The sequence below is a fragment of the Opisthorchis viverrini genome (assembly GCF_000715545.1).
Source record: "Opisthorchis viverrini unplaced genomic scaffold opera_v5_15, whole genome shotgun sequence".
In the NCBI taxonomy this organism is placed as follows: Eukaryota; Metazoa; Platyhelminthes; class Trematoda; order Opisthorchiida; family Opisthorchiidae; genus Opisthorchis; species Opisthorchis viverrini.
This window is the reverse complement of record NW_008751671.1, coordinates 2856285-2875461: the sequence shown is the minus strand read 5'-3', so window position 1 is coordinate 2875461 and position 19177 is coordinate 2856285. Positions and strand designations below refer to the sequence as shown.

At 43.9% G+C, this 19177-nt stretch overlaps 2 protein-coding genes across 2 annotated transcripts in view; one reads left to right on the top strand and one right to left on the bottom strand.

Moving 5' to 3' along the window:
• Positions 1 to 456: 456 nt before the first annotated feature.
• T265_01430 (hypothetical protein) overlaps positions 457 to 19177 on the bottom strand; it is a gene marked incomplete at both ends in the record, with an annotated part of 28256 nt that continues 9535 nt past the window's right edge. The window contains 11 exons of the mRNA XM_009165456.1: positions 457 to 905; positions 2528 to 2626; positions 2677 to 2797; positions 4196 to 4241; positions 4375 to 4546; positions 8802 to 9095; positions 10498 to 10683; positions 11940 to 12074; positions 12116 to 12214; positions 12989 to 13054; positions 14412 to 14490. Of these exons, the coding sequence (XP_009163720.1) occupies positions 783 to 905; positions 2528 to 2626; positions 2677 to 2797; positions 4196 to 4241; positions 4375 to 4546; positions 8802 to 9095; positions 10498 to 10683; positions 11940 to 12074; positions 12116 to 12214; positions 12989 to 13054; positions 14412 to 14490 (1420 nt within the window). The remainder of the gene's footprint in view (positions 906 to 2527; positions 2627 to 2676; positions 2798 to 4195; positions 4242 to 4374; positions 4547 to 8801; positions 9096 to 10497; positions 10684 to 11939; positions 12075 to 12115; positions 12215 to 12988; positions 13055 to 14411; positions 14491 to 19177) is intronic.
• Positions 18806 to 19177, top strand: part of T265_01431 (hypothetical protein) — a gene marked incomplete at both ends in the record, with an annotated part of 12292 nt that continues 11920 nt past the window's right edge. The window contains 2 exons of the mRNA XM_009165457.1: positions 18806 to 18887; positions 18934 to 19054. Of these exons, the coding sequence (XP_009163721.1) occupies positions 18806 to 18887; positions 18934 to 19054 (203 nt within the window). The remainder of the gene's footprint in view (positions 18888 to 18933; positions 19055 to 19177) is intronic.

Here is a 19177-nt window from a genome sequence, read left to right as displayed (position 1 = left end):
GATGCGAATGCGGATCAGCGTTAGCCGTACGTGGCAATACCCATTGTTAGCGAATGTCCACCGACCTAGTTTTGAGACGGATGCCGAACAACCAAGTCATCTTCAACTTTATTAGACAACATACAACTGTAAACTTAAAAACCACAATTCTGCACTTGATTCAGTCTCACTTTCAGCTGTGTTTCCATTTTCAATTTCTTTCAATAGTCTCCTTCAGCTCAAATGCATATTCTAATCAAAATGAACCAAGGCCGGTACTAAGTGTCTCTCCCGACGTATCAAACACCTGATACATTAACACGAATTCCCTTGGGACTTGCTACTTACCCTGATCGTGCTCATTAATATGTACCTAGTTTCACTAAATCCATCAATGGTTATCTCGACAAGCAGACGCAACCTGGATCCACATATATAGCGATTCACGATACAATCAAGCAGTGTATTGTAGGCTGAGCGGAAGGCTGTTGAACACATGGATAACCTTATCGTATGTAAGGGGGCAGTTTGACAGCATTAAGGATGTTATATTCTAGCAACAACACGCCCGAACTTCAGAAAAGACCTTGTTGAAAAAAATTACCTTGCACAGGATAGTCCAATGAGAATTAAGCAGAACAGACGCAGAAAGAACATGATGAGTGCCGAATGCAAATAAAAAACAAAAGCGAAAGAGTATGGATAAGGGAAACAGACATCTTAAATCTGGTGACTGGATGAGTCCATACATGGGACCGCAGTCAAAATGGCCACTAAAGTGTGTGGAGTGTTTGGAGGGGAATTCATCGTGTTAGCTCCGAGTAGCAATGGTTACAAACTCGAACAGGATCCTTACTGGCCGCAGTGGATGCACGGTTTGACGAGCACGGATGACAGAATACTCCACCACAATTTCGACAGTGGTGCTTGAACAAAATAAACAAACAAAATAAACAAGTCATGAATAGGAAAAGGATTGTAAAAGGTTGGACAAAGATTAGAAAACCATAGCCTACCGAGAATGAACACCCTCGCCGGAGGAAGTAATTAAATGGTGTAGGTTGTTATTTATGCATTTGCGGTGGACTCTCAGAGATGAAACATCACATATACACTGCTCACCACGGAAGCAAGAATGAAAGTGAGTCACTTTTTTCTAAACTTTTCCGCGATTCTTAATAGGACTACAGTCTATTGGAATCAGGAGATCTTACGGCAACAGAATCCGATCATCGCCGACGGTCTTTACGGAGTTGCACTGGAAATCATGATGTTTCAAACAACACGCACAAGTAGGACAGCTGAAGTCATTGAACGAATGCCAGTGAGTTTAACACACAACCCCGATGGGACTTCTAAGCGGAGTGAATCAGCTGCTAAGACGTGGAAGGGCTTCGGTGGTGGTCTGGTTTCACTTTTTACCTATCGTTATTTCTTTGGACGTCTAACAAACCCAACGTGTGTACTTTGCCTTCATAGAGAGTACTGTGTGTTTTGTTGCTATTTTGCTGACCTGAAAAGAACGGCCCGTAAGATATTGCACAGTGAGCGCCCTATATAGTAACACATGCAAGGTTGAACATATTGAGACCTCACCTCAAACTAATCAATTCCTCAAGCGATAGCTCAAGACCTTAGGCACAAACACGCCTTGTACATAGATGCACAAGTTGAAGCTGGATGTGATGGATGAAGGATATAGGGAAAAACAAAGAAGAAACCACTAGATTATGAGCGTGGAGCTGTTCCTGAACCAAGGATCATTCCACCTGAAAAGCCCTGTGCAGTTCTCCCCACACCTGTTATTCCATCATCAAATAAGACTGTTCATTCCTCGCTATGAAGACGGATGAATAAACATTAGTGAGGCTCTGGATGAGAACCCCGGGCTCAACTAGCAAACACGGCTCAATCACACAGTAAGTGGGATTCGTGCATCAAATTTATCGCATTCAATACGTAGCTGCTCAGTCTTCGGAACTACATGATCAGCCGTTGCCTCCAGATCTTGGCTATATTTTTCACGCTCTACCTACTCCCAGTAATCGAAAATGCGGCAGCTGGAACCACGTACCCTTGACACATGGTTTATAGCTAATAAAATGAGCTGAAGTGAGCCTGGTCTCAGGCATCCTGCACATCAGTGTATTAACTATCTTAACCTAGATTCTTCTGACTTAGATCCTCATAGCATAGAAGCAAAGCCTGCGTACAGCTTTCAACTAAAATTGCAAACATGGACCCCCTGCAGGCTTGCACAAGATGTTGAGTGGCGGACTGTGTAAGTCAAGCACAAGGACAGTAACACCCACCCACTGAGCTGTCACAACAGAATTTTCAGATGCACTAACTTCATCAATGTTCTTTGGAATTCATCAGCATCCAAGGAATCAGATAATGAACATGGATCAACGCCGAGCGATTTTATGTACCACAGTAGTGAGCAGGTCGCATATAGAATACTGTACCAGAAATTTACCAACCCACCTTCAACTCAAACGGAAAGTGTGCATGTATGAATTTCGAAGGGAAAGAAAAACTAGCTTACGCGTCGGTTGCTGATGGAAAATTCACGGTTACAACTAGCGCAAGCAGGCGCGTCATCATCTTTGGTCCACTGGCGGCTAGTCACCCGTTCACGCAAGATCTGAAACAAAACGTGAAAGATGGATGCTCGGATCACAGGAAACAACTAACCTGGAGCGATTGGTTTTCTCTTCCCAGTTCAAAAATGGCCTTGTTCAAACACTCGACTTCGTTCACCTGCCTACCGAGTTCATCTCTCAGCGTTGTGACTTGATCTTCCGATTTGATCAAACTAGATGCAAGACAAATGAGCGGCAAAGTCATGAGTGATACATAACGCTCCGAAATTATGGTTCCCGAGCAGAATGGATAAAAGAGGAGATACTTTGAACTTTCGTTCACTTGATTTAAACCTCACATGCACACGGTATAGTGGAAAGTGAAGGGTTCTCCATAGGTGCCAGAAAATACATATATCTGGACTGTTAGACTGGTACGACTGAGAAGAAATGTTCTTAAAAAGTTACGTTGTAGACGCTACAGACTGTGAGACAGATGCTAAAAAAACAATGAGATATAAGTGATGACAATATAACATTATCTGAAAGACTGACTCACTCTCCATATGGAGTCTGGGTGCCGTTCGTCTGCCTACAGGGTTAATCAAGTCGGAACTTATTGATTTAGCTGGTTTTTATGATTTCGGTTCAATGGAACTTCCGTTTTTGCAATTCATTTCAAGTCCATCGTCTAGAGTTTCCGTGTACTTGATCACTCATTCCAGACAGTGTTATAATAACAAACTACCCACTTGAAAGCTTTTTATGTTTCCCTCCCAAAGCAGTTGCTTATGAGAAGCTGCACTGAAAGCCACTCATAGCGATCAATCCTAAGCAACCTATGCTTCTGGTCAACTAAGTTTGTGCTGCAACTCTTGTTTTGATTGTCGGTCCAACTAAAGTATAAGGAAAACTTAGCACCATATATTTGAATAAAGAGCATCGAAATAAAGGTTCATTTCAGAGACGAAAGAGTTTCAGTTCAGGTCCCCGTTTACATCATCTTTTCGGGCAAATGAGTCAGTGAGTACAAAAACTATTACGAAAAGTCTGAAACTGCTGATGCGATACTTTAGAGAGAAATGTTGTAGTCTACCTGAGCTTGGCTAGCTATGTTATAATATACAGTCGTGAACAGATGTCAGTAGCATTCCTAAGGTCCATTTCCTATGCCGATTGTTTGATTGGATGATGGGCATTACCACACCCCTTCTCTTTTTCAACAAGATAGTCTTGAAATAAGCTGACAGGGTTGTGTGCATCGGCGTCACAGACGGGTGCAGCAGTTGAAGACAATAGGTGACTTCCCTGATTTCACCACGACGCTCCTGGTTGTACAAACATTACAAGAAGCGCATGTAACGAGAATAAAGTACTGCGAGGACAGTGAGGTCCCACGTTAGGTTCTGTGGCCTGTCTCCGAGTGAAATTCTTGGAATCAAAGCAATGTAAGCGGAAGAGTTAATAGAACATTAAAGGTAGTCTTTACTGTTTTACGTGACTAGCGGTGCCCACGGTTGATACCAATTCCATGGAGGAAAGCTAGTTTCTATAGATAACACAGTAAATACGATTCGGAACGTAAATACGAATCAACAAACAACTCGCGGAAAATTAGGCGAAACACTGACCGCTCCATGAGTGAATCTGCCTCCTTCTTCGACACAGACAGTTGGGCTGAAACGAAGATAAAGAGTGGATACTTCAGGGGTTAGCAGTGAACAGTGATACGGATTCATCCATCTGAAAACGAAAAATTGTCTGTGATGTCTTAAACACCCCAAGAAAAATAAAAAATGGGGGAACTCACAACGTGCCTGTTCCAATTCGAATTCCAGTTGCTGGCGAGATTCAGTAAGTTTCGCTTCAGCACTCTCAATAGTAGCCAAATGCTGAGTTACCTGGCCCGCGAGTTCGTCACATTGAGCTCGCAACAAGTCGCGTTCAGTTTGCATGGACGACAGTGAATTCGACAAACCTTGCTAGAACGTGAACGAACGATGGGAAACGAACGCGTGCAGATTAAGCAGAGTGCTGGCTAAGCGAATTCAATAGCTCATACGAAAATGTACAAGCACAGACGACGCTCCTAAGCATAAGGGCGAGATCGAGGACGAAGAAGGAATACCAACATGAACAAATTTTATCGTAGTGGAACAATACAGAAACAATAGTTCACAAACAAAGTGAGCAGGCAAGAAAGCAAACTGGAAATAAAGATGACATATGTGGTGGTTGATCGGCAAAACGGGACCTCACTGTGAAGCATTGATTCGCAACAATTGAGAAATGATCGCCCGGCAATAAGGCTAATCCCGACGACTAACAGGATCAATAGCAGCCTTCAAATCAACAGCCATCGTTGAATGATTCTTGCTTGCTTCATGATTCTCACAAATCGGTCTCTACTGCGATCAACCTGCACAAAGTAATACTAGAGAGCACCTCGGATGCTACGGCTACCAGACCGATGACGATCTACCTGTCCTCTTTGTGACGAAAGGTATCACGGGTTGAAGCGCTTCATTCCACCGGTACTATTTTCATTTAAACTTATTGGAGTAGGGTCATCAGACTACTCACCATGGCTTCACTACCCGCTTTGGAAAGTGCAGAGTGCAAGCCATTATGTTCAGTTGCCTGATCGCGTTGGATTCTCCCTGAGAACATGTTGTTGAACTGTTCAGTCCATCATTCCAGACGAAGATTCTGTGAATGAATTATGTTTCATCTTTTAGCAACTCCACTGACAACAGTCTTATTTTGGCCAGTTGCTCGAGTCAGCTGAAGCATGGTGCGGTTGCTGACCACAGCAACCATATCTGCCGGGCTTGGCGAAATCCAACATTCATTTAACCGAGTCGGCCTTGCATTGATTGTGCTAAAAACTAACAACATGGCTTCTTCCAACCTCTTCTATTAGTCCTCCAAGCCATCGTCATCATCCAGATGACTGTGTGTTTCCAAAGGCCATCCAGCCAGTAAGCCGCTAAGTCAAGGGGTGTGAGATCTCCGCGCCTTCTTTGGTGGAGTCCACATGATTCTTTTTGCGCTTGGTTGGAAACCCCATAGGACACGGAGGCAGTCTATCCGTCACTTCCTAACCGGAGTGCTTAGCCAACACTTGTTCTTCGTCGTGTGCTGAGCTTGTGCCAGATGAGGTCCGCGAAAGATGGATCTTGATAGCATTTTAGTTTGACATAGTGTTCGGATATGACGACTTCAATGGTTATGGAAATGTGGACACCTACCCCCCCGGCGTTTTCTCCTAAGTCCTTATCCTCTAGTTTCTTCTTTCCCACGCATCAAGCACCCGTTTCCAGCCTACCGGTTCATGAAATGTTTATTCCACATGTTACCAGTATTTGTGGCTGGTACACAACACCTATAGTCAATACGTACTATGCAGAGCAGTTCGTTTTTATATCTTGGCGAATCTTCCAGACGGTGAGCAGGTAGCCAGAAGATTCTGCTTCATCGAGCACAGGCTGGTAATTGGAACAAAATTTTCTTCAGTTGTAACGTTTTTGCACATCAAACCGGTGTAAACGTGTAAGCTCCGAACTGTTCCCAGCTTTGACATTCCAATGAGACAAAAAGCGTAATTGAAATCCGCCGACCGTATCTAATTCACAAAGTAGAGGCGGACACTAGCTATGTTGAACGCATGACCATCATCGAGAGACGATTGTTATACGGTCAACCTGAGTGTGCGAGTGATTATGGTCGGAAAGACATCACGTCACATGATGTCGACGTTTACTTCGGAAATTTGTGCTCGCATTGAATGAATCAAATGTCTTTGTTCGTTCTTAGAGCCTCTACACAGAATCTATCTCTAGAACGGTTCTCAAATCTATTGATCTTTTTCAGTTAGGCATTTAAATAGCCAGGTAGAATAGCGCTGTATGTGTAGGCTGTCATCCGAAGAAGTTTAGAAAAGATGTCTTTGACAATGTCGTTTGCTGTATTTTGTTGAACCACATGTAGAGATTGGATGAGTCGAGATTCTAACAGACCCGGCCAGTCCGACTGCATCTATTAGGCTATTCACGGGAATCAGACAGGATGTTTTCTGCTCTCCCGTTCAACGCAATACCATACCACTGAGACTGTGGAGTGCCGATACTGAATCATCAAACACCCGCAAAAGTAAGCCGTGAAAAAACTGATCTATCTTGGATCGTGTTTAGATGCATCAACGCGGTAGCGACTTGTATACGGGGAAAGCAGACATCGAATTTCAAAGAGTAAGGGGTTTATGAACAAGGGAGTTCCAAGGATCTGTTCACCGAACAGTGGAGACATCAAACGCAGCTACGTTGATCAGATTCCTTGATGTTGGTAGAGCATTTCTAACTTGTATTCCTCAATCCAAAGGCCACAAAACAGAAGCTTAATTTATGGAGTTACAAACACAGGGTGTCGTATTGGCAAAGATAGAAGTAGAGATGTTCTACGGGTCTTGGCTCGAGGTAAGGACTCAGTAGTCTACCCATTTGACAACGGAGACCTGACTTAGCCTGACGGCACAGGGAGTAGGGCATAACTGCCCGACACTTAAGTTACTGAACAGTGGGTGATTTCGGGGCCGTACCGGACTTTTGGTTTTTAACATTTTGACATATAGAACGATGCGCTGGCGATCACAGTCAAGTGTTGACCAACTAGCATTGTATGGTTTTTAGGATCAACCCGTTCCGCTTGCATAATACGGAATTATTAGTCGCCCTTTTACCATCATAGGGGGCAACACGACTTTGTGTGACTACCGTTCTTTCAATTTCTAAGCGTCGTTGTCCACAAGATCATTGCAGTGATGGAGCTTAATCACCACGTAAATTGGTCAGCTACTGTTAGGTAGAGAGAACCACATGTCAACACTATTATCGTTTTCGATTTTAAGGAAGCAGTAGCTGTCACCATCTTACGGTAGTGTGAACTGGCCCGATCATTATCGCATACAAAAGATGTAGTGACTCTAGCTGTCATGTCATGCCCACCGTATTTTGATGAATTCCATTCGCATACCATCAGGCTTCTTGAGGACCTTGTGGTTTGCGTGGTGAAATTTGGAATTTCGACCCTTTGTGTGTAAGTCAGAAAAGATGTTTCACTCTTAATTGTATCAATGCACCGTAGTGAGTTTCATTTTCATATCAGTCACAGAGTAAACAAAAGGACGCAAAATAAGGGCATAAATTGCACTTGTTCTCTGTTTCATGGAACTAGACGCAGAGAGACTCGAAAGTGTCCTATTAATTGACAGATACTTCAAAACGAATAAAATTTTCCCACTGAAGGTACCTGTCTCGCCCGACTGTCTTTGTTAGGCGTTGTTAGTAATTAGTACACGTGTGCACAATGTGTATTGACCGAAATATCTGGTTTTTAAGTTATAGAAAACCTTGATTCTTCATTCTGTCCTCATAGAAGGCAGGGCGCGAAAAAGGTTGAGAACCACTGTGGTGAGCCACTTTTGAAGGACGAAAACGGCGATTCATATGAAGGAGGTAGCAAACGAAATACGGGCATGCTACGCTGAATAATCATCTTCAAGCCTAGCCTTCAATGATACCGCATGTGGCACAAAGTGTTCATCTTACATGGCCAAGTGGTAGAGAGTAGCCACAAAGAACCGTTGAGATATGAGTGCCGAAATAACGCGGGGCCTACAATGTTAAACAAACGTAGATCACAGAACGTGACTGGAAAGAAGCAGAAGCCTATTTGTTGTGTAAAGCAGATATCAGCTATCGACGCATAAAAGTGACAATATAAACGGGTTGGGAAACAGGACGAGTCAGTGTTTTGGAGAGCTGGTTTCAGTTGGCTTCTATTGTTTTTCATGCGCCTGGAGTGCAGTTAAAATTCGGCAGAGTGATGAGATAAACTAATGAACTGCGTGTAAATACTTCTTTCGTGACTGTCATTCAAAGCGATAAAGATTACCTACCAACTAATCCCTAATTCTAAACGAACTTTGCTCTATGGAGCATGAAACAAATTTGTTTCAAGGAAGGAAATAGCTGGGCTACACAAAATCGAACCCGAGAGCCTGGACGATTGGCCACTCTATTAAGGCTAACAAAATCATTGTCTCACCGTGGCACATGGTACAAAGTGAACACGATAAGTTCATGCATACATTATGGGAATTGTATAGCTTGAACGATAAAAAGCGGCTCAAACCATATTAATTACAGATGGGTCACCGTTAAAGGTCACAGGACTTACCATTTTGGCCATTTGCGTCTCCATTTCAGATTCGTGTTTCCGCTTCAGCTCGGCCATTTGAAATTCTAGTGTCTGGACAGCTGTGCAACTTTGCGAGAGCTGGTCCACCGTTGTTTGGTGCGTGTGATGCAACTGTGCCAAATCCTTTTGCAAAGTTACAATTGCCAGAGCTTGTTGAGTTAGTTCATCGCCTTTCCTCTCAAGATCAGCACGCAGTTTCGAAGTAGTACGTTCAGCTTCTTCAGCCCGCAATTTGGCTTCCAGCATAGATGAATTGATGGCATCCAACTGAGCCTGATATTGAACAAGCACAGTTATTCATACAGAAAATAAGTGGGGGATCCTGTCTCTCATTTGGATTACTCTCCACTCAAGTGTTTTGATTACGGGTTATCTCAACGTCATTCCGAAAGAAAACTAGCCCAAAGTACAAAAATTATGAGGATATACTCAGACCAATTATTCGACGTGTAGGCGTCGGCTTGAAGCACGTCGCAAGTTTCCTAGCCAAAGCAGCTGCATGATGCATCCAAAATTCGACATATATGCTGCACAGACCGCACAACTTATCTGCGAGTCAAAACGGTAATCAGGAAGGAACTCGCAGCGGTTACACTTTTACAGTGAATTCATCCATCAGGTAGTCTTCGCACGTGTAACGTAGAACCCCATCTCGGAAGTTTCTGAGGGCTAGGTTACCCATAAGAGATTTGATCGGACCGGCAAAGCACTGCACAGAAAAGTGATCAACGAACAAATCGAACAAAGTCAATACCACCCAGTCTCCTTCCATTTCGGAATATCCCAATCACCGACAAGCTATACTGATTTGCAAATGAGTGTATTTTTCAAAAACAGTGCAATTTGGGTGTAAGTAGAATAGGAGGTTGACGGAAACTCGAGGACTGTGCCTACCTGATGAGCTCCAAGAAGGGCGAAACCGGTCGTGGGCTGTCGAAGAGTTTTCAGCAACCTTATGAGTAGTTTCCTCTATGAAAGCTATATTATTGTTCAATCCACTTTAGACACTGTACTTGAAGGGCTCACCGAACAAGCGTACAAAGAAACACTTAAAGGAGCGATAAACAACACACTTCCCAGTAAGTGACAGACAGTTGATCTCCGTCGTCGAAAAAAAAAACTTTCTCTAGCTAAATACCCTAACCGATGGTAAACAGATAAAGCTATGCTGAGAAAAGAGAAGTGACGAACGGCTTATCAGTGCTTGTTCTCATTCAGCGATCATGTGTATCACAAATCCTCCGAATGGGCATTTGATGAACTGGATGAAATCCTTACTTTGGAGATACATGTACATGAACAGTAAAAGTGTCAATGTCTATCTACGTACCGTTTGTTTGCGAACAACCGTAAAAAAGTTTAACTACTTTGTGGTTGCTAAAGCTTCATCTATCAGAGTAAGTGAAACCATCAAGTTGCACACAAGGCGGTCCATTTGTTCGCAACCATATGAATTAATTTTTGAACCTGTTACGAAAACGACGTTTGAATGAATAGATGTGAAAATATAACTAGGTATTAACTGAATGTAGCTGTAGAATCATCGGGAATCACAGTTGCAGCCTAAAAGTTTCGAATATCCGGTTGTGAGATGTATGCAGATTGACTGAGCTCCGCAATCAAGTTCTGTGCATGATGAGTAGAAGGCTATACACCACGAAAAAATGATCCTTACTATTGAGGCACTGCGTTCAGAATTTCGCAGGGATTCGCTTTGGCCCAGCCGTTGTTGGAGAAGTTGAACTTGAGACATAAGTTCCTCAACCGCAGCATTTTTAACGCCAGTGTCAATCAATTGATTGTCATCTGTTGGTACCTGTGCGGAGGAAAAAAGGAAAATAGCTGCTTCTGGAGAGACGACCTGAAAGAAATTGACCAAGTCAAATCTGTTCTGAAAGAAGATCAAAAATGCAGAAAAAACGAGAAAAGTTCATTTAATAGAAACAGTAACATTCACAGGAGGAAAATTCTCTCAATTCGTCCACCACCATCGCCACTAAAAAATAATCAGAAATAATCATCTACCTGTAACACCCTTTCGGTGACTAGATGCCATGCCACCCGAAGGAAGCACGAGGGTTGGGATACTGCCAGGTTGCCCAAGCCTAGACAGGGGGAGTCGAGAGGTAGAGGTTGGGTTGGTTATATGGGCCTTCCGATCAGTAAATTCGCGCTCTAATCACCTAGACATCTCGCGCCCTATTCTGGTGATGCCTATTGTCGCCACCCCTTCTCAGTTGTGACGAAATTTAGCTCCTTGGCTTTAAGCTAAAAACTGCGTCGACGAGATCGACAAACTTGCCTCATAACTTTACTGGACCGTTGAGTCAATGAACTAGCGCAAACATCTCATTCTACATTCTAATCAGTGAACCTATCGTCCTCCAATATTGCTTTGCTGTCGTTCACGGCACTGTCTGGCGTTTCCTTGTGTCAATCCCATCGTTGAATGTCTGTCGCGAGCGCCGTTTTTTAGAATCTACATTGTAGGTATGTTTTTATTATCGTTTGATACCGTGTAATATTAGAACACGGTAGAATCTGGGGGCGACTTTATCTTGATTGAGATACAACCATTCGTCTACGCTCTAATACAAAATGGTTTGGTTCCGGTAAAACTTGGAATGCTATGCAGTTTACAAACAGTTAGGTTGGATTACGACAAAAAACATGTTATTATCTGTTTCAGAGAGGTTTGGTAAACAATCGGTGGATTTATTGCTGGGCAACGTTTCGCTTTTGACGCAAAACCTCGAACGCGAGTGTATAGGAAAAAACCGATTAATGCGGTCCTACAGCATTAACGGGGAAGGTTGATCTGAAGGGAGAGAACAGACATTTTCGTGCGTCGGACAGGTTGCATGAGTGACTTTCTCCTGCGAGGGATTTTGATCACAGAAGGTCCCGAAATTCACTCGAGGCCTGAAAAGCGACAACAGTTGGGAAAGCACTCCTCGCATGAAAGTCTCAACATACTGACCAAGTCAGCAAGAATGCACTCTTGACTCGCCAAATCATTCGTAATTAGTACCAAGCGCAAGTGATGCAATAAATATATTAACAAAAAAAATACCGAGACACAAGGTTAGCTGGACAACCTGCTGTTAAAGCACTCACCACAGAAGCCGCACACTCTGTCGCAGTCACACAACAAACCTCCAGTTTTCTTTCCAACTCGGAGCATTGTGTTCGACAAATTGATACCTCCTCATTAATATTGTTATTTTCGTTTCGCAACCGCTGCAGCTCGGTCTGTAAGTGGGAAATAGTGAGGAGAGAGGTGCGCATTGTACCTGCAGAAAGTTCTGGTCTAAGTCACTTTGCGCAGTTTGAACGGCTACGTCCTCCGACAACCTTGCGTCCGTTTGACTGCTGAAGTCTTTGGTTGCTTTCTGTAGTGAGAAGAGTAGAATAGGAATCATTCAAATATCAGGATAACCTTAAATCAAGGTCCAGCTGACCAACTCAAACAATTAGGCGTTGATGCAACGTGAACTGGTAGAAAATGCTATGAGGAATTTACTACTATGAGTTTTATTAGAATTAAGTAATCTACATGCTGACACAAAATGCAAACGGAGGCAAGCGACCAAAAACCGATCCCTATCATTAATTTTGGGACCCACTCACAGCTAAAGAATAACACCCTATCATTAAAAGTACTATACACAGGGAGATTTGCCTAAACAAAGCAGTGGAAAGGCGGTTGTATGGATTTCCGCCGGTGTGGGTTGAATTTTCTGTTTTACAAATGCGAAATTTGTGTGTGTGGGTACGATGGCTTTGGCCGTCACAGACTTCGACCCTTTGCACACTAAATGCCTTATATTAAAGGCACTGAAAAGGAAACAAGGAGGTCGAAGGGAAGAAGTGCGAGTGGGTAAACGCGTCACCGGTTTCCAGATTCAGCCATACTGGCGACAGTTCAAACGACGGTTAGGTTGGGCTTTGACAGGTTAGGACTGTCACACCATGGCCTGTCGATGTGCAGCTTTACTCGATAGGTTGAACCCCTTGAACCGTTAAGCCCACAAAGTAACCAGAATCCACAGACCTGACTGGAAACCGCGATTACTTTCCGGGCAAATAGGAAACCGTTACAGACTATCCAGAAGGATAAGTTGAACATGTGAATTCATGACGCAGTTTTTTGACACCTGACTTACTGATACCAACTGCGATTGCAGAACTGCAATCTCCTCCTCCTTTTCTTTTAGCTGTGCGTTTGAATCCTGTAAAGAGAATCGTGAGGCACGGATTATCATTTATGTGCAAATCAGGTCATCCAGTCACCGAGATCAAGTATGCGCATCTTATTCGGGAGTGTTTCCTGCACTTTGAAGCCGAAGAGGATTAGCGGCCTAAGATTTTGTCAAAAATGCTAGCGTTTTGCATCCATACTGATAGCCTTGTGGGCACAGATGTGACCTACGGAGTCCACAGCCAGAGAACATCATAGTACGTATCTCCGGACATTCCAAGAATACTTGCTGCAATTCACTGACACGAGCAAACAGGGAAACGGGAGATATGAATGAGACGACCTAGTGGCACAGGCTTATCAGGAACTGACTTCGGTTTCGCCTTGTTTAACTCATAGACCTATCGTTCTCAAAAAAATTCTAATTTGCTGAAGAAACAAAACGTGCACAAAACCCTAGCTGGTGGTTATTGTGAAGGGACACATTGGTCTAAATGTCATTCAACCAAGTGTTCGGAGCGTACCAAAGCAATTTATGGGGGTTTCGAGTAAACATGGCTGGAAGACGTCGTCAAGACGATGACTCCATAATTTTGATGTACTTGTTGGTTTTGAACCAACCCATCCAAGACACATTCACGACGTTCAACAGCTTAATTCCTGATAGTAGTCCAATAAAGCCATTTCATTTCAACTACGAGTAAAGGAGTGATCATATGTTTACGACGCGAGGTGTATTACCAGCCCCGAAACCACAGCAACAGCAATGACCAAATGCTTGTGATTTAGAGTCTTCTCAAACTAAGGTTAACCAACCCCAAGGCATTCATAAGATTTCAACACAACAGGAGCATTTTTTTTAAAGATTGGCTAAGCTGAGAGATTAAATTGGAGCACAAATATTCTGTTGCACCCAACTCTAGTGTTCTGAAGCAGCCTCGGTCCACGGCAGACCAAAATGGCCTTCTGACAACAACCGTGACAGCGAGCTGAGATGGTGCGAGTTAGTTCAGTGCCATCGGAGCACCAGACCACCGAAACCTAATGTGGAACACAGATCATGCGGTTGAATTTTGACCTACTCCTGATAATGACTTATCAGTTTCAAATCGATTATGCTATTAAAAACTGCTCAAAGACTCAATGCCCATGGCAATGTGCGTAGAGTGACGTTTCAGCTAGTTGGTTCCGGTAAATCCTGATCCTCCACTAAACAGCGAGCTAAGTTGACAAGTCCTTTTGTTTGGGAAGGATTTTTATGGGGTTTGCTTTTGGTGAATGGGGTTAATTTTATCTGAAACTCAAGGGGAGCAGAAATGGTGTTTCACGTGCTAAAATATATGTCCGAGAAAGTGGGAACGAGCTTAGAACAGACGAAGAAATATTACCTGAAGCGCCGATTCCGTTGTGGCTCCAATGAGCTGTTTTTCTAGAAAACGTTCGACCTTGGTTTTCATTAACTGGTCGCTGTGAACGGAGTTAATTAGAGATTCTTAGACCCCCGATAGTGCATGACATATGTAAATAAAATACGACAAAAAGACACTCGGGATTGACAATTTGGGATGGTGTAAGTGAACTCGTTCTCTGCCACACATGGAAGCCATGTGCCCGTCGGAGACAGAACACAGAACACCGGCTGAATTATTAGGAAATGTTCATCGACCACGCACATGAAACTGCACCGTTACACAAAAGAACAACAGCCACGTAAATATGGTTGAAAAAGAAAATCTACGGTCTGCAAATGGTTCTTGATAATGATGCAGATTTTTGTTACCAAATATCACTTTCTACACCAGTCTGATATCGGTACAGCGCATGGTTTAACGATGGCAAACTGAAGTGAGTCCTCCATCAGCATTACTAGTGGAGCGGTAATCGCCCCTTATGACAGGAAAGGCGTCGAGATAGCTCAATGGTTAAGACGCCAGCTTGCGAAATAAAAAGTCCGTGGTTCCAAACCGACCTCAGCATCCCGACCGCTCCTGTCTAGGTTTGAGCAGCCTGGCTGCATCCCTGCCTTCTTTCCGTTGGCACAGCAGCTACGCACCAAAAGGATGCTACAGCTGAACGACTAATATTTATTTATTCTGATAGGAAATGACTGAAGATTAATAGTCTACCTAAGGGGAACTAGAAAGCTTCAGGTTGGCGTGGCTGGTGAGCATTCAATCACAGGGTAACGACACTTGCCTAACGTCCTGGACTGAAAAAAATCACTAGACGGCTACGGAACGGGAAAACCACAACAGAATGATAAACAACTACATTGTGAAGTGAACAAAGTCGGTGGTTCCTTAGCAAGTGAAAAACACATTACTTTCATAGATTTAAAAACCTACTCATAAGGTCGCTGAAAATTCTCCGACAGCACACGACTAGTTCCACCCTTCCTGGGACCCATAAAGTACACACAATCCTGAGTTTCCGTCAACCTATTGGTCTGCATGAACCCAAACTGCACGAACTTCTGCAACTACACTCATTACACACCAATTTCTTTTTTTAAGTGAGACTCATCTGAAATCCAGGTGAATCACTCGTTTATAATGTCCTTCAACTGAATGTGCTGCACCAGTTCTACGTTATGAGCCCAAAGAAGGGTGGAACAAGTCGAAGAGTTTCCAGCAACTTTACTAGTAGTCTACACAATGTAATGTGATGTCTCGAATATCGTACCAACTGAAACATCAGGCGCCCTGGTACAGCACATTCAGTTGGAGAACGATATCGTAAGCGAATCAGCTGGGTTTCAGGTGAGTCTCCAATGGACATCGAATTGCTATGCAAATGAGTGCATTTGTCATATTTCTCATTCAGTTGCGTAAACACATCCGCCTAGAAGTGACGCGATGCGACGAAACATAAGCACTTAATCTCAAGAGACAAGAAGGCAGTCAGTGACGAGTAATGAAGTTACTATGAAAACCTTCGGAATAATCCTTGCGGATACTTCACTCTCGTCTCTTTTAAAATAGATCAGATTATGTTGAAGTAGATATCAAGGTAAAACAGATTCAAGAGATTCACGAAGACTCACGAGATTCACGCCAATATTACCACTGGCGGTACTGTTCGGTACGAGCAATTGTATGATCAATAAGACGTGTAACCAGAATGTAGTTTTCTCTGGCTAACACGCCGGGCTTCATGGCGAACAAAAAGGGAAATATAGTTCTGAAGGCGTTGGCGTGCTTGGCACTTTTCGAAAAAAATGCAATTTTCAGGACTGGAGCGAGATGGTTCAGTGATTAGAGCGCTAATTTACTAACCCGAAGGTTCGTCGCTTGAACTCGACCTCTCGACTTCCGCTGCCTAGACTTAGGCAACCTGGGGGGCGAGATGGCTCAAGTGGTTGGGGCGCGAATTTACTGACCGGATGGTCCGTGGTTCCAACCCGACCTCTGCATCTCGACTTCCCCTGTCTAGGCTTGGGCAACCTAGCAGTATCCCAGCCCTCGTGCCTCCTTCGGGGTGCATGGCAGCTAGCCACCGTAAGGGTGTTACAGCTGAACAGTTCTAGGCAACCTGACAGTATTCCAGCCCTCGTGCTTCCTTCAGGTGGCATGGCAGTTAGGCACCGAAAGGGTACTACAGCTGAACGAGTCTGCAGGATTCGCTGACCAGGTTGCACGGCACATGTCATAGAGAGTCCAATGACCGGACATCGTCGTGAGGAAGACGTTTCTTCACTTGACATTTTGAAAACTGTAGAAAGGCAAGCAGCAACATCCGTTTGGGACAAGTTTTAAATGTTATGGCTTGGTCAAAACTTTCCAAAAAGATTGAAATCCGTTGAAACTCAACAAAACCACGTGTTCTAGAATTAGAGGAAGCTATAAAAAGATACACGTGGACAACTGAATGACTACCACGAATTGACTTTTCGTAGTTCTACCCCACGTTGCAGTCATGTGAGGAAGCTGGAAAAACTACAAACACACAAGTGAAGTTATTTAGTTCGACAATTTAGCACGAGAAGTTCGAACACTGACCTTTTTAGAGTAGAGAATCAACTCGGGTCGAAAACTGCCTGGTGGGGAGTTTTCGGTGTCTCTTACTGAAGTAAACCTCTCCAATTTTACATGTGAACATGCAACAATCGGCGAAGCGTACAGGACTCTGCAGAAAAAATGCACTCCAGATAGATGCTACAACGCTGGCAAAAAGAAGTGCCCGAACTCCTCGGAGCTGACGACTGAGGCACAACAACGGCGACGAAACAGGTAGATATCGTCCCCTCGTGCAATTGATAATAACTCGATGTACTACGGCAAACCAGTGAGTTATCATGCACAATGCGTTCTATTTAGTCAGAAAATGCGACATGGAGAACAGAGTAAGTCGAGAGTAAAATCAAATTGGCCGTACCACATTTGCACAACGGACAGAATTATTAACACACAAAATGTCATTTTCCGGTCGATTTTGTAGCGATCAAATGCTTTGATGTGTGTCCGATGGGAAATTTTTGTACTGAGATTCCATATTCTCGACTAACGGAGTTATGCAGTAGATTTTTGGTTTCCTATCGATGGAAAAGTATCGTTGCGGGATGATGAAATAACCCAACGGAAAGCACCGTGATGTGCACCCGAACGGATTCGATTCACAAAGGCTACTCATTGATTTCATTCGGGCCGCTACGTGATCCCCGAATAAAGATAACGTATAGTTCCAGCGATTGAAAAGCTTTAATCTTCACAGAATTTAAGGAGTAGAAACAAGTCAACCAATGTGGTCCACATTTTCATCTTGTTTACTTTGGTATAGTGAATCAAGACAGAATCGAAACGCGCACGGAAGACGCAAGTCGCCATTGTAAAGTCAATACACACACCTGCTATGCGGATGGTAGTCAGATGAGAACGAACCCACCGGCACAAGACTGTCCCAGCGTTTTTACCAGACAATACGAGTTCTGTCAGAGCGTATGATCCAGGTGTCGTTCCATACACGATAACGTAATCTTCCTGTTGGAAGTGAACTACAGTGGAAATTCCCAAAAGCATAACTATGAAGCGCCAAACCACCTAGGTAGCACCGGCCCGATTCTTTCCTATTGGAGAGACGTACTTTTAACCCCAAATATAGAAATCTCTCCGAAGTAAGGGATTCTGCTCGTTCCAGGTTATTGATTCTAAGACATCACTGGTTATAAAATGTAATAACGGTCCTCAAGTGCTGTGCATTTGGCTGAATAAGTCCACCAGGAAATGAGAGGATTCCTACTAGGGTGCCAACCTTCCATTCAGGTTCTCCAATCTCGGCAGTGGGCTGTCAAAGAGTTTTTAGCAACCTAATGAATAGTGTGTTGCGTCTGTACGACACTTCATTCATCTGAGCTAGCCCAACAACTTTCCACAGTAAAACAATACTGTGGTGGCAGTGAGAACGTGGACGAAGCGTGGCGAATGTGAAAGGAGCTATACTAGCGGCGTTTAGCGCCGCCTGCCCGACTTCTCCAATTCAACCCAAGACCACTGGATATCGTCGAGGTCGTTATCCATGATTGATGCCAGGAAAGCCATACCAGCAGGCAACGAGTACGACGGTGCACGCAAATCCCTTAAACGCCAAATAGTGGAGAGTATAAGGAAAGAACGAGAGCTCTGGTGGACATCGAAAGCTCGGGAGATGGAGAAGGCTTTTGCTACGGGAAACAGCTGTGCCCTATACCAACTGATACGATCGACTGGCCCTAGGAGAGCAACGGTCAGCGAAACGATGAGTGAAAAGATGACTTATTAATTCACTCGCAAGAACGTCGACTGGAGAGATGGGCCGAACACTTCGAAGAGCAGTTCAGCTGGCCTCCTGCAACACAGCCAGTGGAGATGATGCATACGGGCGAATGGAATGTAAGCCTTGATCGCCCTTCGGAAGACGAAAGAAGGTACGAAATAGCCGCACTGAAACGTGAGAAGGCACCAGGACCGGACGGTCTGTATCCAGCCCTCTTCAGAGAAGGCGGAAAATTCCTGGTAAGCCACCTGACAAAGCTTATTGGTACTATATGGGACGAAGAGTAAGTGCCTGCAGAATGGGGCATATCGACGGTTATCCCCATCTTCAAAAAGGGTACACGGACGCTATGCGAAAACCACTGTGGCATCAGCCTGTTAGCTGTGGCATCGAAGGTGCTCTCTGG